This window comes from Sebastes umbrosus, chromosome 6 (assembly GCF_015220745.1).
Source record: "Sebastes umbrosus isolate fSebUmb1 chromosome 6, fSebUmb1.pri, whole genome shotgun sequence".
NCBI lineage: Eukaryota > Metazoa > Chordata > Actinopteri > Perciformes > Sebastidae > Sebastes > Sebastes umbrosus.
In genome coordinates, this window is record NC_051274.1 from 35,280,356 (window position 1) to 35,300,490 (window position 20,135).

The 20,135-nt window shown below is 45.3% G+C and overlaps 1 protein-coding gene across 1 annotated transcript; it reads right to left on the bottom strand.

Annotated features, from left to right (window-relative positions):
• Positions 1 to 1,128: 1,128 nt before the first annotated feature.
• Positions 1,129 to 7,228, bottom strand: nr4a1 (nuclear receptor subfamily 4, group A, member 1). Its single transcript, XM_037773213.1, has 7 exons — positions 6,990 to 7,228; positions 5,383 to 6,164; positions 5,165 to 5,294; positions 4,918 to 5,084; positions 4,628 to 4,833; positions 3,180 to 3,358; positions 1,129 to 2,599 (listed from the first exon to the last, which is right to left on the bottom strand). Exons 2-7 carry the CDS (start codon positions 6,157 to 6,159, stop codon positions 2,343 to 2,345), a joined length of 1,716 nt encoding a protein of 571 aa, XP_037629141.1. The 5' UTR covers positions 6,160 to 6,164; positions 6,990 to 7,228; the 3' UTR covers positions 1,129 to 2,342.
• Positions 7,229 to 20,135: the final 12,907 nt, after the last annotated feature.

Consider the following 20,135-nt stretch of genomic DNA (forward strand, 5'->3'; position numbering starts at 1 on the left):
ATTCTTTATATATATATATATATAAAATATATATATAATCCAACACAGTATAGAAAAGAAAAGTCATAACTTTACGAGAATAAAGTTGTAATATTACGAGAATAAAGTCATAACTGAATCTTTCCCTAAAAAGGATAGATTGATCACATGACTCCAGAGATATGATCTGAAGTTAACAGACTTCAGTTTTCAGTACGGAGTTACAGAGCATCACTCTGGACGGCTCAGGACACATCTATATCCAGAGGAAGTGGTTCAACTCACTATAAAACAATAGAGACATTGTTTCCTCCCAGAATCTCTCCTTTACCTGAACAAACAGTGTTGACCTGCCACACGTCTACCAGGAGTCTAATCAGCCACACCTGAAGCTCCACTCAACCACACCCAACAGGGGCGGTGCTCCCTGCCTCCGATAAGCACTGGCCCTCCTCTCATATATACATACAGTATATATATATATGTATATACACTCACCGGCCACTTTATTAGACACACCTGTTCAATTGCTTGTTAACACAAATAGCTAATCAGCCAATCACATGGCAGTAACTCAATGCATTACGTCATCTAGACGTGGTGAAGACGACTTGCTGAAGTTCAAACCGAGCATCAGAATGGGGAAGAAAGGGGATTTAAGTGACTTTGAACGTGGCATGGTTGTTGGTGCCAGACGGGCTGGTCTGAGTATTAAACTGCTGATCTACTGGGATTTTCACGCACAACCATCTCTAGGGTTTACAGAGAATGGTCCCAACAAGAGAACAGATCCAGTGAGCGGGGGTTGTGAGGACTGAAATGCCTTGTTGATGTCAGAGGTCAGAGGAGAATGGGCAGAGTGGTTGGAGATGATAGAAAGGCAACAGTAACTCAAATAACCACTTGTTACAACCAAGGTATGCAGAATACCATCTCTGAACGCACAACACGTCCAACCTTGAAGCAGATGAAGACCACCCGGTACTAGCAAGGTGTACCTAATAAAGTGGAAGACCAGCCGGTACTAGCAAGGTGTACCTAATAAAGTGGAAGACCAGCCGGTACTAGCAAGGTGTACCTAATAAAGTGGCCGGTGAGTGTATATATATAATGTTTACAAGTAGGGACACATAAGAAAAGATGACAGAAGCAGTTTGACATTTTATTTCACGTTTAGCTGCAGTAAAATATAACTTCTTAGTATGTAAAAATAACCCAAAACAAAATTACATTTTCTTCAAACTGCAGAACACAGTTGCCGTGGCAACAACACCGGCAGATTCATAATAATCTACATACAAGACCGTACAGTGTATAAGACCATACACAGTATATATTAGCTGCTCAATATCTGTTCATGATACATGAACAATACCACTGAATTACTCTGTAGGTTTAACCTACTTTATTATCACCAGATACACACACACACATATATATATATATACATATACATACATATATATATATATACACACACATGGTGGCGTTAGATACGAAGCACTCTGGAGTTCTGAGGGACTCTTGCTGTGGATATCGATGTGTGTGGATCACAGACCGGATATAAAGATGGACGACATGCCGGCTCCACTGAAGTGAAGCCAGAACATCTGGATGGCCCCCTGCTGGCCGGCTGCAGTACAGCTCATAGAGCCGGTTAAATAAAGAAATACATGTTTCTGTCATTTTAGGTAGCAGTCGTTCATTTTTCTGATCAGTTTGGTTTCAATTAGTTATTTGATTCTGCGGCTCCACCCCCCCGATCACTACTGCGCAGACAGGAGGAGACACGTCGTCCATCTTTATATTCAGTTTATGGTTTAACGTAACAAAGCTATGAATTGTGGGTAATTTTGTACAGTGGGAGGAAGTGGAGACGCGTTGTTCATCTTTATATATTACTTATATATAAGTATATATATATCGTACTTATACAGTCTATGGTGTTGACTGGGACGTGGGACACATTCTGGAGTATTTCATCTAAACAGAAATATAATATATAATAAGATGAGCTGGAGATAATAATAATAATAATAATAATAATGCTTTGTCAGGTATTTTATGTACAATTTACAGTCAAAAGATTGTTACTAAAAAGAAGCTAAATGATTGTGCTCATTACTCGACCTGCTGGTGCAGATATGATCTGTATCTAACCGTCTTCCCTTCGTGGCAGCTTGTTGCATGTAAACAGTCACCGTTTGGTCCAATGAGCCGGCCCGTCTGCAGAGAAGAGCATTCTGTGACGGCTCCAGGTTCTATAACTCGTTCCCTTCATAAGTCATGAGTAGCCCTTTTTCCTCTGGATGCTTCTTCTACCTGAAGTCTGTTCTCTTTGACTCTCGTATGAACTCCAGGTCTCAATACGGAAGAGCATCCATGAAGATTTTTTCCACAATCGGTGGCGGAGGAACCAGATCTTCTAGTTTAAGGTAGAAGATGCGCTGGAGGCCCTGAGTGCACAGAGTCCGGAGCTCCGGCAGCTTCCCGAGAAGTCTGGACAAATAATTCGGCCGCAACGAGTCGGAGCCGCAGCCGGAGATGTGATCTTTGAGGCAGGTGATGAGCTGGTTCTGGAGGTCCTCCACACGTCTGGGCTCCTTCAGACCGTGTCGGTCTGCAGAGGAGTCAGAGAGACGCTTTATTATCTGGATTTTATACAACACACACTGATGACTGACTACTGGGATTCATCACGTTTTAATCTAATAACTTCCTCTCCAGGTTGGATCGATCCACAAACATGAGCTGGTATTAAGAAAGAAACTCAGATGGTGTTGTCAGAACAGAGTTAATGCTGCTGCGCTGGAACAACGGCTTTAAATGTGAAGCTGCATTGTGGTTCTGTTCAGTCTGTCTGCTGTGATATATTCTGCTCTATACAGAACTCAAGGTCGAGTTACATTCTGTCACACCTGTTGTGTCAATCCTGTGTTGTATAACTGCCTCGTGTTGTCTGCACCAGTGAAACCAGAGTCCTACGGATCAGAACCTCATAGAACCACTCTGAGAAACACCTGAACTCTCTCTTTAACCTCCATCTACTGTAGTAACACACTGACTCTGGATCAGAACCTCATAGAACCACACTGAGAAACACCTGAACTCTCTCTTTAACCTCCATCTACTGTAGTAACACACTGACTCTGGATCAGAACCTCATAGAACTGGTTGACTGGATGACTGGACTGACTTACCGGTGATGATGACCAGGGCTGTGAGGCAGGAGAAGGAGGAAACGTCGAGCTTCATGCGATGGAGACTTTGAGAAAACTCCAAGATGGAGTCGATCCAGTCCCCGAAGCCTCGGACGCACTGCGTCTTGTGAAGCACGGCGCCGTTGCAGAAGATGAGCTTGTCCATTTCAGGATTGGAACTTTAAAAGAAAAAATAACATAGTTTGTTGATGTTTTATCCAAAGGCAGGGTTCTGTGGTACCACCCTCACTGATCCTCCGACCACCTGAGCAGGATCAGATATAACGGAGCTGCAACTGCTGATTGTTTTCATAATTGATTGATCTGCCAATTATTTTCTAGGTTTATCGTTTTGGTCTATAAAATGAATAATTTAAAAAAATAGATAAAATAGAAGAGGGTGTGGGAATATAATTTGTTTATACAATTATTTCTGTGATTTATTGGATTTTGTACAGAATACCAATAAAATGACTTTGAGCAAAAAAAGAAAAAATAGAGAAAAATGCCCATCCCAGGCATCACAAAGTCTGGGGCGATGTCTTTAAATGTCTTGTTCCGTCAGTCTAAAACCCGGAGATATTCGGTTTGATGTGTTATGAAACAGAGAAAAGCAGGAAATCTCCATATCTGAGAGGCTGAAGGCAGCGTCGAAAAATCACTTAACTGATTGGTTGACGTTCAAGATGGTTGCCATTTATTTTTCTGCTGACCGACTGATCGATTAGTTGACTGATCGATTAGTTGACTGATCGTTGCAGCTCTATTGTATAAAGAATGTACAGCCTGCACCCTTTTTATCCAAGACATTAGGAGAATGACCCGTAGGCCTTCAGGTGTTTAAAGGGACTGTTTGTAACTTGTTCAGGTATAAATCATTGCGGGTCGGTGTCTCATGGTCTCTCGTGTGTCTCCGCTGTTCAGACTCAGACTCCAACACAAACTCCAGTGAAGCACCAAACCCTCTTGGTTGTATCTAGTGAAGCTCGTCTGTTAAACAGTGTTGGCCGCGGTCGGAGGACGTGGGGGAGACCGTAGCTTTGGTCTCCAGGACCGGAGTCTCTGCTGTACTCTGCTCCTCGTCTCCTCTGCCTGCCTTCACTCACAAACCACGCTCCTTCTCTCTCTCTCTCCACCTCTCACGTGCATGCTGCTCACTCCACACTGCAGAAGAGTTAGTTTAGCTCTGAGAATATCTAGTGAATGTTCAGTGGACGTTTGTGCAGAAATAACTGCTGCAGCTCCTCCAGACCAACAGAGGTTTCCCGTGTCTTGTGAAGTGACGGGGCTCCTCAGAGAGAAACGTTATCGTCTCCGACCTAAACTCCGGCGTCTCCCCGGACGCTGACTTTAGTTGACTTAACGGCCACAGGTGAAGCTGTTAACAAGACATTTCTGATTCTTACAAACAGTCCCTTTAATAAACATGATGACGTTGTTGTACTCACCGATATGCGAGACGCAGGATAAAGAGTTCGACAAACGCAGATTCCAGCAGCAGTTCCTGGTCTTCTGAGCAGAACTCAGAGAAACCCGGGATGCTCTTGGCCCACTTCCTGATGGACTCCATGGAGGACGTGAGCAGCTCGTAAAACCGTCTGATGTCACTAGCGTCCACTTTCTGGTTCGGACTGACTTCTTCTGTCTCGTCGTACTGAAATTGCAGAGAAGTTTAAACAGACGCCGAAGTGGGACATCAGATATTCCCAGAGGATAAATAAAGAGGGGTTTTGTTTACCTCGGAGTAATCCAGTCTCCCAACGCCGGGGTTTGAGTCGATGTGCGCTCTCACAAGAGAAGCGATCATGCTCACTGGAGAAACCGCGGTCGTCACGTCCTGCTGGGCCACTTTAGGCTTCGAAGGCAGGCGACCTCTTCGTCCTTTCAGGCTGTCCGTTCTCACAACTGGAAAACAAGTAAGTTCAGTTAGCTTCAGTCCAGCGTCAGCCTCCTGATTCTACACCAGTCATCTGCTCTGAACTCACCTTCCCTCACCATGCCCACGACCAGACACTTCTGGAAACGGCAGAACTGGCATCGGTTCCGCCTCCTCTTGTCCACGGGACAGTCTTTGTTGGCGAGGCAAACATACTTGGAATTTTTTTGTACTGTACGCTGTGAAATGAAAAGAAGAAATACTTTAAACGTGTCTCAAAGACTGACAAGGAAACATTCGTCTTTGTTTGGAACCAGATCATATTACCTTGAAGAAGCCTTTGCATCCCTCACAGGTGCGAACCCCGTAGTGCTGACAGGAGGCGTTGTCTCCACATACGGCACAGCAGCCCTCGTTTCCACCGGGACTCTTTGATTTGGGAGAGAAGCTCCCATCCAGCTGGTTGGTGCCGTCGAGGCTGCGTGCCTGCTCCATCGCCACGGCGGGGAAGCTCAGTGCGGACGGGTGAGGGTGGGTCAACGTGAAAGGATCCGGCTCTCGTAAGTGTCCCAAATGAGACATATCCTCCACAGAACCAAAGGTGAAGAAAGAGGGCTCTTGTGGCACCGAGGTGTCCTCTGCAGCCCAGTATCCTGGACTGGGTGAGTACGGCCCGAAGGCCGAATCCCAGTTGGACGCCGGCTGACTCTGGAAGCGGGGGGTCGAAGGAGATGAGGCCGATGCGGGGCTGCCAAAGTAATCTGATCCACCGGGGGACACGGCCTCATCGAGGTAGCTCAGCGTGAGCGCTCCGGGGTAGCAGCCGTAGACCTGGAAGTCATCCAGCTTGAGGGGGGTCTCCTGGCCCGGCTGCGGCGGGACTTGGGCGGGGGCCGCGGTGAACTGGCACGAATACGAGTCAAAGTCGGCCATGTGGGTGTCCACCAGGGAGCCGATGCTTGGCAGGGGCGGAGCAGAGAGGTGGTCCTGTGGGACGCTGGTATCCACGACTAGCCTGGACAGAAAGTCTGAGCTCTGGAGCTCCGAGCTGCCGACAGCGTTCTCATAGAGCTGAGCTCCGTGCTGGGGATGGATGCACGTCATGATGGCTGCAGCACCGGAACACACGGAAGCAGAACATGTTAGAGACAAACACACGGTGGACACACGTCATGGCTGCAGCACAGAACATGTTAGAGACAAACACACGGTGGACACACGTCATGGCTGCAGCACAGAACATGTTAGAGACAAACACACGGTGGACACACGTCATGGCTGCAGCACAGAACATGTTAGAGACAAACTAACACTTCAGGGTTATAACTTTCTCTTTAACAGTCAAACTATGGCACTGGCTCTGTGTGCAACCACAACTCAGTCTAATTTAAATCTGAATCAGGTTACACATAAAAGCTGTGTTGATGCAAAACAATAGTGAGATAAAATTAAAATAACAAGCAAGTTAAATGAAAGAGTTATACAGTTTTGTGCAAGAATAGGCAACATTTAGACATAATCTAATCCAATATGTTTGTGCAAAATCTTTTTTTCTATTGCAAACAGTTTTTTCTTTCACTGAAGCATGAAGACATGCAGGAGCTGAGGAAACCTAGAAATACCTCACTGCTTTATAATGCCCTGTATTAATCATAATAATAATAACAATAATAATAATAACATAATTACCTCACTGCTTAATAACGCCCTGTATTAATAATAATAATAATAATAATAATAATAATAATAATATAAATACCTCACTGCTTTATAATGCCCTGTAAGAGTTCAATAATAAATATGTAATCATATAAATATAAATATAAGTACTTCGCTGCTTCCTGCTCATTAAATGTAGATTTGAACTGTTTCTGCTGCCAGCTGTAACAGTCCAGTGATAAATATATATGGTTATAGATTATAGATGTTCTTACCTGTGTTCAGGTCTTCAGGTGTGATGGACTGTGCTCATCCTCCTCCGGGTCTCCAGCTCTCAGTCCGCGCGCTCTCGTCTCCTCCTAGCATTTATACCGGCTGCTCAGTGTTCCCATGACGTCAGAGAGAGGTTTCCATACATGGCGGGTTGTGGGCGGGGAGATTTCCATCCAGCAGCCAATCAGAGAGCACGCTCAGAGAATAGACGTCTGATGACGCACTACGGGATTCCGTTGACGCGCGTGTGGCGAAGAACCGCAGCACACACACACACACACACACACACACACACACACACACACAATTAAATAGAAGTCAGCAGAGAAGGATGTAACTGTTAAAGCACTCCACCAGTTCACACATCACTCTGTGTTGAGCTGGATATAATATATATTATATAATACTATATATTAAACTGTAAAAAAAAACATTTTTTTACAGTTTTTTTCAAGAAGTTTTAAATGTTTTGTCTGTATTTTAAAATGATAGAATTTTTTTTTTTTAAATTACATGTTTCATTTGTGATTTATATGTAAATGGTCTTAGATTTACGATGTATGACTATTCTAACAATAAATATATCTTAAAAGTAAAATATTTCTTGTAAAATTACAGTAATAAAGGCTAATTATATAAAGATAATTACTGTTAATATTTGGACTCTGTGTTGTATAAAACAGTCAGTAAAGCTGGATATAATATATATTATATAATAATATAAGTTCATATTTAGACTCTGTGTTGTATAAAACAGTCAGTAAAGCTGGATATAATATATGTTATATAATAATATAAGTTCATATTTAGACTGTGTTGTATAAAACAGTCAGTAAAGCTGATAGACGGGGAACTGAATTAATGATTTTTAAACAGGAAGTCACCGTAGTTGAGACGTTTTCTATTTATAGGAGGGGAAACTATTTTAATATCTGTTGTGTGACGGTAAAAGTGATGATAAATGATAAAAACATGATCTTATCTGGTAACCGTTCTTCAGGCGCTGGGTAGAGTAGGTCACCGTCACATGGCTCCAGGTTTCTGCTAATTTAATTGAAAAGTTAAAAATTGGGAATATGCATGAAAAAGCAGAATATCCTGAGACGTGGTGAGTTCTGCCCATCTCCAAGAGGAGTCCAAATGTTGTTGTTATCTCACCGTTCTGCTTCTGTTTTACACATTCTGAATTAACTTGTGTTTAATTCAAATGACCAAACTCGGTCAGTGTGGTTCTATGAGGTTCCGATCCAGAGTCAGTGTGTTACTACAGTAGATGGAGGTTAAAGGGAGAGTTCAGGTGTGTCTCAGTGTGGTTCTATGAGGTTCCGATCCAGAGTCAGTGTGTTACTACAGTAGATGGAGGTTAAAGGGAGAGTTCAGGTGTGTCTCAGTGTGGTTCTATGAGGTTCCGATCCAGAGTCAGTGTGTTACTACAGTAGATGGAGGTTAAAGGGAGAGTTCAGGTGTGTCTCAGTGTGGTTCTATGAGGTTCCGATCCAGAGTCAGTGTGTTACTACAGTAGATGGAGGTTGAAGACAGAGTTCAGGTGTTTCTCAGTGTGGTTCTATGAGGTTCTGATCCAGTGTGATCCAGCTTCACACTGACTGTGTGTATGTGACATTAGTCTGGTTCAGGACGTCTCTCAGTGGGTCGACCTCCGGTACCAGGAGGAGGTGATCGGGTTCAGACACGCCTTTGTGCCCGCTGGCGTGGTCGTGCTCAGCGCTCACAGAGATGGTTCTGTAGGGTGTGTGGATGGTTCTGAGTCCTGTAACATGAGTTGAAATCATGTGTCTGAACTCTGCTGCGTGTTTTATTTAATATTTAGTTGAATAGAGAAACACCTGAATGATGTAACTCGCTGTAATAAAACAGTAATAAATGTTTAAAACCTCAGGTTGGTGAAGACGACCTGACCCGGTTCAGTGGTGTGTTTTAAAGCTGGTGTTTGATTAGACAGCGTTACATTGAGAGGTATTCCTAATATTATGAATATTTCATTTACATAATGACGTCAGGACGACAACACGACAAACTACGGCCTCATAAATCACCATAAAGTGGAATTAACAACATTTTGACCAGCAGTTAAACAAGGAAAGGAGCTGAAAGCTTCACCATGGTAGCATTTAATATACCAACATTAACACTAGTTATTAATAAATTATGAATGATAATAAATTAACAAGCAGCATAAATGGATGGATGGATGTCAGTGACATACGGAGTCACACCAGCTGCTCTGAAAGGCTGTTAGCTGAATGCTAACATCAGTATGCTTTAAAGCTCACAACATAGACTGAATATAAAGATGGACGACACGACAGAACATCTGGATGGCCCCCTGGTGGCTGGCTGCAGTACAGCTCATAAGCCCCGCCCCCTCCATGTTAGTGAATGGGTATGATTCTCTCTTGGGGTGCGAGTAGTCTGGGGTTCAAATCCCGGACGAGCCCCCAATTTATGTTACGCCCCTGTCTAGGGGGGTCGGAGCGCAACATAAAAATATGAAGGATATTCCCTCCCCGGTCCCCAAACCACAGTCTTAACTTAAAAAGTTAATAAAAGCAAAACGGCAGTTCACCCCGACCAAACAATTTACTATTTTTAAACAAAGAAAAAGACTTCTACAATTATACAATCTCACAAAACTACTAGAGCACTTAGGCTACTAAATCCACACTAAGTTGCAAGTTTAACCACAAAGGTTTGGAGGCCGAGGACAGAATGAGGCTGCTGTCAGACTGCTTGGCACCAGAGCATTTTAAACTGCGGAGATGATGGAGGGACCAATTAGCAGCCGACACAACCAAGACCGAACCCACACCTCCAGCCAATCAGAGAAAGAGCACCTAAATAGGAAATCAAAGATTCTCACCACACAAAGACACACACTCTCACACAAAACACAGTCACACAAAGATCCTCAAAAGATGGAGAGACACTCACTCTGACACAAAATACAAATACATTTCAATATACAGCTGGAGCCGTAACAGACGAGAACCAAACTGAAAACTCAGAGAACGCGTTGGATAAATATTTTAGAGATGGTTTCTGTCATCGAAGGTGGTTCTCATCACGCTGATGTTTGTGTTCATTTTTCTGATCAGTTAGGTTTTAATTAGTTATTTGATGCTATAAAAAGGGGGCAGGACATCATGACTGACAGCTGTGAGTCTCCCTCGCTGACAAGACAAAAATCTGACCTGATGATGATGATGATGATGATGATGATGATGATGGTTGTTGGCACTGTCACTTCACATCGAGAAGGTCACAGCTTCGATCCCCGGTCTGGGCAGGACCTTTCTGTGTGGAGTTTCATGTTTCATGTGTCTGTGCATCTGTCTGTCTGTCCACAGCTAATCTCACGTCCTCCTGGAGCCGTCAGTCTGATATCACTGGTGCTCACTCATGACTGGATGCTCCAGGACTTCTCATGCTCGCAGAGATTCATACTGTCTAAATAAATAAAACACATTCATTGTGTGTTTTATACCGTCATTGACTGCTGACTTCTCACTACTCTCAATAAGAAAATTCACCACCTTTTACGTGGATGTCCAGTCAGTACTGAACGTAAATGTAATCCATTAAAGAAATAAAGGTTGCTCTGTTATGTCTCAGAGTAGTCTGTTCCTGCCTACATTTACCAGGATGCATTGCATGCGAGCGGCAAGATCACTACGTTACACAAGCTCTCTTAGCTTTTCTACTTTGATAAATAAACATAATAAAGTCACACAATGTCAGTAAAGGCTGTGCAGACAGCTGCATAGATTCACCTGAGAGCTGATTCCAGATGTGGTGGTTACAGACACATCTGGAGGAGATCTGTGGTTTGTGTTTCCCCAATGAAGACAATAACTCCATGATATGTGTGCCAGCATGTTCTTGCTGTGGTGTATCTTGGACAGTTTAATGGTCTGGTCTGGTCTGGTCTGGTCCTGTCTAAATACATGAAGAAGTAGGAAGATGGAGAGTCTGGACACTGATAGACAGAAATGAATCCATCAGTTTCTTCTGTAAAACTAATGACCTGTCGGGGAAATCCATAATATATATACATATGTCTCCTTCTATATATACGTCTCCTTCTATACCATAATATGGAATATGTTGATATGTTGTAATAAATCTGAATTTACAGAGAAGCTGCTGCTCCGATGACGAAGACGTGACCTGGCTTCCTCGTGACTCTTCCTCTTTTTTTAACCCAACATCTGAGGCAGTTTTCTATCGCTCTCATATTCCTTCATGAGGCTTCAGTCACCGCTGTCCTTATCGGGTTACCCTCTGCAGAGCATCACACATAAAACACAGCTCAGGTTTTACATATAGATCACATAAATTATGACCTCCTCCAAGACAATTTATTACTTCAGTACAGAACATCTTATCCTTTATGTCTGTTGTCACTTCAGAGGTCTCAACTTCTGCTGATGTTTCACCAAAAGGAGGAGGTTTCACGTACTGTTCCTGCTCCATCTGGTGGTGCAACATGGGGCTCCATCTGGTGGTGCAACATGGGGACTCCATCTGGTGGTGCAACATGAGGCTCCATCTGGTGGTGCAACATGAGGCTCCATCTGGTGGTGTGACATGAGGCTCCATCTGGTGGTGCAACATGAGGCTCCATCTGGTGGTGCATCATGGGGCTCCATCTGGTGGTGAAACATGGGACTCCATCTGGTGGTGCACCATGGGGCTCCATCTGGTGGTGCACCATGGGGCTCCATCTGGTGGTGCTTTTGCAACATGGGGCTCCATCTGGTGGTGCACCATGGGGCTCCATCTGGTGGTGCTTTTGCAACATGGGGCTCCATCTGGTGGTGCTTTTGCAACATGGGGCTCCATCTGGTGGTGAAACATGGGACTCCATCTGGTGGTGCAACATGGGGCTCCATCTGGTGGTACAACATGAGGCTCCATCTGGTGGTGCTTTTGCAACATGGGGCTCCATCTGGTGGTGCTTTTGCAACATGGGGTTCCATCTGGTGGTGCATCATGGGGCTCCATCTGGTGGTGCTTTTGCAACATGGGGCTCCATCTGGTGGTGCATCATGGGGCTCCATCTGGTGGTGCTTTTGCAACATGGGGCTCCATCTGGTGGTGCACCATGGGGCTCCATCTGGTGGTGAAACATGGGACTCCATCTGGTGGTACAACATGGGGCTCCATCTGGTGGTGCAACATGAGGCTCCATCTGGTGGTGCTTTTGCAACATGGGGCTCCATCTGGTGGTGCTTTTGCAACATGGGGCTCCATCTGGTGGTGCATCATGGGGCTCCATCTGGTGGTGCTTTTGCAACATGGGGCTTCATCTGGTGGTGCAACATGGGGCTCCATCTGGTGGTGCAACATGAGGCTCCATCTGGTGGTGCTTTTGCAACATGGGGCTCCATCTGGTGGTGCTTTTGCAACATGGGGCTCCATCTGGTGGTGCACCATGGGGCTCCATCTGGGGGTGCATCATGGGGCTCCATCTGGTGGTGCACCATGGGGCTCCATCTGGGGGTGAAACATGGGGTTCCATCTGGGGGTGAAACATGGGGTTCCATCTGGTGGTGCACCATGGGACTCCATCTGGTGGTACAACATGGATCTCCATCTGGTGGTACAACATGGGACTCCATCTGGTGGTGCTTTTGCAACATGGGGCTCCATCTGTTGGTGCAACATGGGGCTCCATCTGGTGGTGCAACATGGGGCTCCATCTGGTGGTGCAACATGGGAGCAACATTCAGCTCTCTGAAGGTTCATGGAGGTTCTCATCTGGACGGCTCACTGACAGTAGAGCTGATTTAATAAGAAGTCACACCTGGAATAAGAAGGAGCGTCTTCAGTGATTCAAAGATATATGTATTATATGTAATGTCTTGTTTATTATCTGGACCTTGAGTCTGCAATAAAGTTTTAATTGAAAATTACAAAAAAATTACAAAAAAATTGAAATAAATAAAAATAATATATATATATATATATATACATATATATATACTGTATATATATGTCACATCCTCATTTACTTGAACACCTTGTGAACTGATTGACCACTAGAGGGCAGCATCCTGACACGACTGAACAACATCATCTCAGTACATTTCATATTTACTGATATTCATCATATTTATATTTTCATTTCATATTTACTGATGTACTGGTATCATGACTTCAGAGTGGTGATGATGTGGTCCCGTGGGCCCTCTGGTGATTATATATGTGTTATATATATATATATATATATAAAATATATGTGGATGTGTAATGACTTAAATCTGTTAAATGTTACAGCGACAAACCTTAAAGACCCTGAGAGACAGAACAACACACATCAAGAGAAGTGTTTCACTTCAGAGTTCAGTTCAGTTTAATGAAATACTGGATCATTATCCCTCTTTAGTGGATCTGTTTAAAGCATAGATATCAAATATGAACCCATAGATATCTGGAACCAGTAGGCGTGGCGGCGGGCTGCTGCTGTTGTTTGGAGTCCTCTCCAGGCCTGCAGGGCCGCCGTGGTGGCGCGCTAATGCTGTTAATGCTGCTGCTGCTGTTGTTTGGACTCCTCTCCAGGTCCGGGACGGCCGCCATCACTGACTCACTCCGTTGGCTCTCGGATGACTTTGGCTCCTTTTCATCTTTTTTTCCTCAATGAGTTTCCTCTTGTTTTTTCCAGATACAGTCCGTGGACGAACTAGCGGTGTTATTGTCTCAGAGTTTCCTGGACCTGTTCAAGGTCAGGAGCCCGTTGTTAAAGCGGGACTTTATAAAGAGTGTGTGTGTGTGCCTGTGTGTGTGTGTGTGTGCACCGGGGTTGATTGCACTGATGCAAGTGAAATCCCCAAACAATACAAAGCCTGGCTCGTCAGTACGAGGCAGGGACTGAAGAAACTGGTAGACAAATGTCAACTGTTACAAGCACAGCTGCTATTCAGATGGAAATGGATAACAGCTTTGTCCCCATGTGCTGATGTTGGGATGAATTCTCCGGTTTCATCAGCATGCACAGTACAGTATAGAGGTGCTGTGAGATGTATTCCAGTGATCATGTGATAGAAGAAGAAGCCGCTGACAGAACCACACGGTGACGAGACAGACTGACTTCCGTCTTTCCAAATACGTTATTAAACACAGTTATAGGGGAAGTTTCAGCAACACGATATCACAACATGCAGATTGTCTCCTTTCATAGTCGTCATTCTCGTGTCACCACTATTTCAATATGAAGTGTGTGTGTGTGTGGGGGGGGGATGAGTCATGTCTACCTTCTTGGATTGAGAGTGAAGCTATTTCAGGTGTTCAGAGTGTTTGTTGAACTGTATCAGATAAAAGCAACGCTGTTTACACGCAATATAAATAAGATATATTACTGAGCTTTATACTCATTTCAGACCAGAGGTCAACATCTGGGTCTGAACAGTGAAGCCTTCAACCTTCATCCTGTCTAGCAGCCAGCAGGGGGCGACTCCTCTGGTTCTATAGAAGTCTGATAGAAAATGAGCCTCCTTCTCTCTTGATCTCTGACCTCAGTAAACATCCTCAACATGAGTTTGTGTTTCAAGTCTTCTTCATACAGCATGATGTTCATTTAGTAAATGATGGTCCCATTTAGAGTCAGATAGACCATAAAGCAGAGGATGCTTCAGGGCGGGGCTACCTGCTGATTGACAGGTCTGTTACCACGGCGTTGTCCGGTCTGGGAGTTGTCCGTGTTTTCGTCTTTAACATCTTTAACCCTTTCAGCGTGTTCTCACTTCATTAAAGTTAATTAGAACATTTTGGATGACTAAAAGCTTCTCCATCCTCTTGATTCACTTCTGGTTGCAAAAAAAAACAAGATGGCGACCACCAAAATGTCAAACTCGAGGCTTCAAAACGGCGTCCATGAACCAATGGGTGATGTCATGGTGACTACGTCCACTTCTTGTATAGAGTCTATGTTTCAGACCAAAACCCTCTGTTAGTCTCAGGTGGTTTTAAAGGGACAGCGAGCAGGATTTGGTGACTTCTAGCGGTGCGGTTGCGGATTGCAACCGACTGAGTACCCCTCCTCTCACTCCTCCCTTTCCAAGACGGCGGTAACGTGAGCTGCAGAGTGTTAAACCATGCTAACGCCGCTGGCCTCGCTTAGAGGTCATCCATACCATAATTACACTACTTTAGGAGTAACCAAGACATTTTCATCCCAACTCGTCACATACCGCCCCTCGGCCTCACGGCCCTCAGCCTCACGCCCTGTCACGGCCCGTCACGGCCCTTGGCCTTGACGGGCGAGTTATGGCGGAGTTATGAATATTATATTTCTGCTAATAGATCCTCTGAAATGTTCCACTCTGCTCCTTTAAAGCCAGATAAGGCTCCATCCTCTCTGGGCCCCGTCCTCTCTGGGCCCCGTCCTCTCCCGGCCCCGTCCTCTCCGGGCCCCGTCCTCTTTGGGTCCCGTCCGCTCTGGATCCCGTCCTCTCCGGGCTCCGTCCTCTCCGGGCTCCGTCCTCTCCGGGCCCCGTCCTATCTGGGCTCCGTCCTCTCTGTTTTCCTGGAGCTGGTGAGTCAACATCCTCTCTCTTCTTGGACAAACACCACAGCGTAGCAGCATTCCTGAAGCCCAGACGCTCTCTGCTCTGCATGCTGGTTTCATTTTGTCTGACACGGAGGAGATGAGGACAATGTGCTGGTTCTGTCCCACCAGCATGGACGTGGTGATTTCGATTTGTTCAGCGTCTCCTTTGACAAAACAGAACAGGGTGATCCCCACCAACTTCCTGTCGTTGGAGACAGGAAGAAGTTAACTGTCGCCTTTCTCTTTCTTTCAACCACGTGTGCACGTCTGCTGGGCCGCCCGTTGCTCTGGACCCTGTAGTGGTGACATCATCTGGAGGTTTGAGGCTTTATTTAGTGAAAAAAAGGTTAAAATATTTATATATTTAATATTTCGGAGAAAAGGTTTGAAACTGAAGCCCCGCTGTGTTTACAGATATAACCCCACAACACTTCCTGCCTTTGTATTTGAGCACTTTCTCCCTCACACACTCACAGACGTCAGACGTCTCATAGAACAGCAGTTGAGTCTGTTTTAGGTGTAACCTGCTCGGTTAGGGCTCGAGTCTACAGGGACATCAAGTATGACACATTTAAGGGACAGGGAGCATCAGTTAACCACTGAATGAATCATTAGTGGAAGTAGACAAACACATTAGAACATTATCACACCGACAAACACTAAAGAATAACCCGAGGGAACACAGAGAGCTGTGTGGCCGCTGGCCGAGCAAACAGAGCAGTGTGTTCTCCTGCTAGTTATCAGAGCACTGATTCAGATTGAGCTCACCTGAGTCTGGTTGACAGGAACAGGTGAAGCTCTCAGACCTCGTCAGGGTCCTGAACCCTGAGATGCATTTCTTACTTCATAGTCTTCATGGACTCTAACACACGACACAGGAAGTTTATAACTGTAACCTAAACTTTATTAGAATCATCACATACATACAGATACATAGATGAACTTTGACCTCTGGATTTAACCCATCAACAGGCCCCTCGGATTATATTATTACTGATGATGATGAGGATTGATGATATTATTATTATTACAGGAAGTCACAGAGAGAGTTACTTCCTGTAAAACACAATGAGCACGTTTTAATAAGTGTTATATATAAATAACCTTCATTATTATAATAATTATTATTATCAACCACTCCAGATGTTTGTTAACAGATGAAACCTTCATTGCACAACATGAAACTAATATCCTACAATCTAGTGTTAAATATTACAACTACACAGAGAGTTGTGTCTTTCTACAACACGTGGTGTTTGCTGTCTAAACTAAGAGCCAATCAGCTCTCTGATCAGGCGACAGCCAGGCGTTTCCCATCATGCCCCTGGGTCTTGCAGTCGGTGCAGAGCAGCTGCGGCGCCTGGCTCAAACAACTGCGGCTGCCGCCTCGATATTGTGAGGTCATCGTTGCCCACGTGGTCATGATGTCGGAGCGAGTCGGCATCGAGTCAGACACAGATCTAACCAGCATGCATTGCGTGGCGATCGCGGGTGATCGATTCTACGCCGGCATGGCTCATCTCCAACGAGCCCGTCATCATCAGGAGCAGTGAGCTGCTGTGAAGCGTCCGCGGAGACACTTGAGGTTCAGTGTCTCATTCAAGGACACTTTGACATGCGGACATCGAACCGCCGTCGTTAAAGGACGACCCGCTCGACCTGCCGAGCCAAGCCGAGCCACGCCGAGCCCCGCCGCGCCGCGCCGAGCCACGCTGAGCCACGCCGAGCCCCGCCGAGCCACGCCGAGCCACGCTGAGCCACGCCGAGCCCCGCCGAGCCACGCCGAGCCACGCTGAGCCATAACTGTGTGTAAGTCTGTGAAGACAGAGAAGAATTTCTACGTGAACAAAAAATATGTCTATTCTTTTTCATATTTCATATCACGCCAAAGTGTGTGATAGACCCGCCGTCCGCCAGCATGTCAGCGCCACGTGTTGCCTCGCCGAGGCGTGGATGTTCCCCGTGTGTATGATTGTGAAGCACCAGCAGGTTCAGGTTTATCAGCAGCCTGTTAGTTAGATCATTTAATGATGAATAAACATTGATCATTCTGATTGATTGATTGATTGATTGATTGGAACACCGGCGGTTCTTTGAACACTGACCTGGAGTGTAGTTTGAGCTCATGATGATGTTCTGTCTCCATGTGTGTTTGTGGATCACGGCGTGGACAGACGGACGGACCGTTGGCAGCTGGTTCCTTATCTGACTCCTCAAACATCATAAAACATGAATCATTAAAAAGAGGAACCTGTTTGACACCTGGACGTCTGATCTGAGGCCCGTCATACACCGTCTGGAGCCTCCACGACGAGACCGTCTCACATACCTGATTAACTTTAATCCAGGTTTAAATTTACACATTTATTCCAGATCTGATGAAATACGGAAGCTTCTGGAAGCGAGAGAGACACTCACATGTATATCAGGTTAACCTGCGTCTCTCCAGCTCCTCTCCAGCGGCTCCCTGTGGACTTAGAAAAATGATTTGTTTACGTTTTCATTTTTATTTCTCATTGTTGTAGGTCTATGGTACGACGGTACGACGGTACGACGGAGTATTAGGACCACATTGAGGAAAAAACATAAATCTGAAATTTAGAGAATAAAGTCGTAATATTATAAATTAGTAATTTTACATGTTATTTTCTTTTTTTCTCGTAATATTCTGACTTTATTCTGTAAATCTCAGATGTGTTTTCCCTCAAACTGTGTTACCTTCATCACAATGATCACATGTTTTGCGTCTCCAGACAGATTTTGCCTAAAATGTCTCTTTAGATAGTAAAGGCTGCTGACCCCTGACCCCTGGGTTAAGACTAATATATCCTACACATGATTCATTCATCCCTACATTCACACTGAGATTAGCCACATGCAGCTGTTGCGTTTCCTGTTAGCATTAAAGCTAAACTGGTCCTGACTGTCTGACATCTGAGCAGCAAAGGGAAATAAAAGCGTATTCAACCATTCACACCTGTCGCTCGCTGAAACAGGAAATATAAGTGTGTGAGTGAGTGTGTGTGTGTGTGTGTGTGTGTGTATGTGTGTGTGTGTTTGCTGGGGGAAGTCACTTCAAGTGGTACTGTGTGTGTAACTGCAGATCGACCCACATGAGGAGATATGATGAACAGGAAGTGTTGCTACGGTAACTGAACACAACGATTTCTGTTGTCTTTGCAAACAGCTTCTTCCCCTTCATCCAGACATCCGCTGACGTAGTCAACCCCCCCGACATGAAGGACTGTAACCCACCAGATCCTGCAGCGACTTCCCTTCAGCCCCCAAAACTATTAGAAACAGCTTCACCTTCACCTTCACCCACTAACGTGTAACCTACTGCAGTAAATATACTGTCGTAGGTTCTACCTGTTTCTGTCTCTGTTACTTCTGTTAGAGGTGGAGTCTGGAGGCAGGTTCTTATTTTACTGGACGTTATACCTCTTTCTGTCTCTTTGTTAAACACAAAGTGATAGACAAACACGGAGATAATCACGTGCACATGATGCAGTCTTTTTCTAACCGTTGTGGTCTCTTATCTTTATGGTGGATTTCCGGCACATTTGTCAGCCACATCCTGCGCCTCGACAGCTCCTCTCCTCTCCTTCTACCACCCACGCTTTATGACACCCACACTTCATGACACCCACGCTTCATGACACCCACGCACGCTTTATGACACCCACGCTTTATGACACCCACGCACGCTTTATGACCCCCAACGTTCTGAGTGATATTTCTGCTTCAGACAGCTTTTTTTAATTTGTTGCGTGAGACTAACATTTGTGGTTTTGTCTGGTGTCCTCTCTGTGGACACGTGTGTTTAAAAAGTGTTGAGCACAAACATCAAACCGCTTCCTTATTCTGAACCAATGAGAACATCCGATCCACTGATGTCACCGGAGGCTCTAACCGGCCGGCCGACACCAACGGTGGTGACGCACGGCGAGCTTGAGAAACAGCAGTCTGGTCGGAGCGTTTCACCACAGAGACTCAACTATGTCCTGCAGGCGCTTCTACTTCCTCTTCTCAAAGCTGCTCACCTCACAGGCAGACCGGACCGGACCGGACCGGACCGGACCAGACTGGACCCGACCGGACCCGACCCGACAATATCGATACGCCGGTGTATCGTGATATTATGTCTTCTGTCTGTTAAATGGTTCTCACCTTGTTTTTAGTGTACCATCATATTGAATAATAATCCCCTCGTTATGCATTCAGCTCGTTCACTCTGAACTCACGTTCCAGCACCGGCAAGCTCACATAACAATCCACCCCCCCCACACACACACACACACACACACACACACACACACACACACACACACACACAGTCAGAGGGCTCGGCTCCAACAGCATGGCCGCCGCATACCATCGCTCGTCATCATCAACACTCCTGATGGAAGCATCTCTGAATGACCGGCGGAGGACAAAAGGGATCAACGCCGGAGAGAGTGACCGCCGTGACCTCACGGGTCAGCTGGGAATGAAAAGACTCAGAGCAACCCCCGCCCAACACATACACACACACACACACACACACACACACGCATATACACACACAGTTAAATAGAAGTCA

Excerpts from the sequence above, each read along its gene's own strand:
- nr4a1 (XM_037773213.1), bottom strand. The coding sequence starts at position 6,159 with ATGACGTGCATCCATCCCCAGCACGGAGCTCAGCTCTATGAGAACGCT. Across the intron at positions 5,295-5,382 it reads GATGCAAAGGCTTCTTCAAG|CGTACAGTACAAAAAAATTC; the intron begins GTAATATGATCT and ends TTCATTTCACAG. Across the intron at positions 4,834-4,917 it reads GGAGACTGGATTACTCCGAG|TACGACGAGACAGAAGAAGT; the intron begins GTAAACAAAACC and ends CTGCAATTTCAG.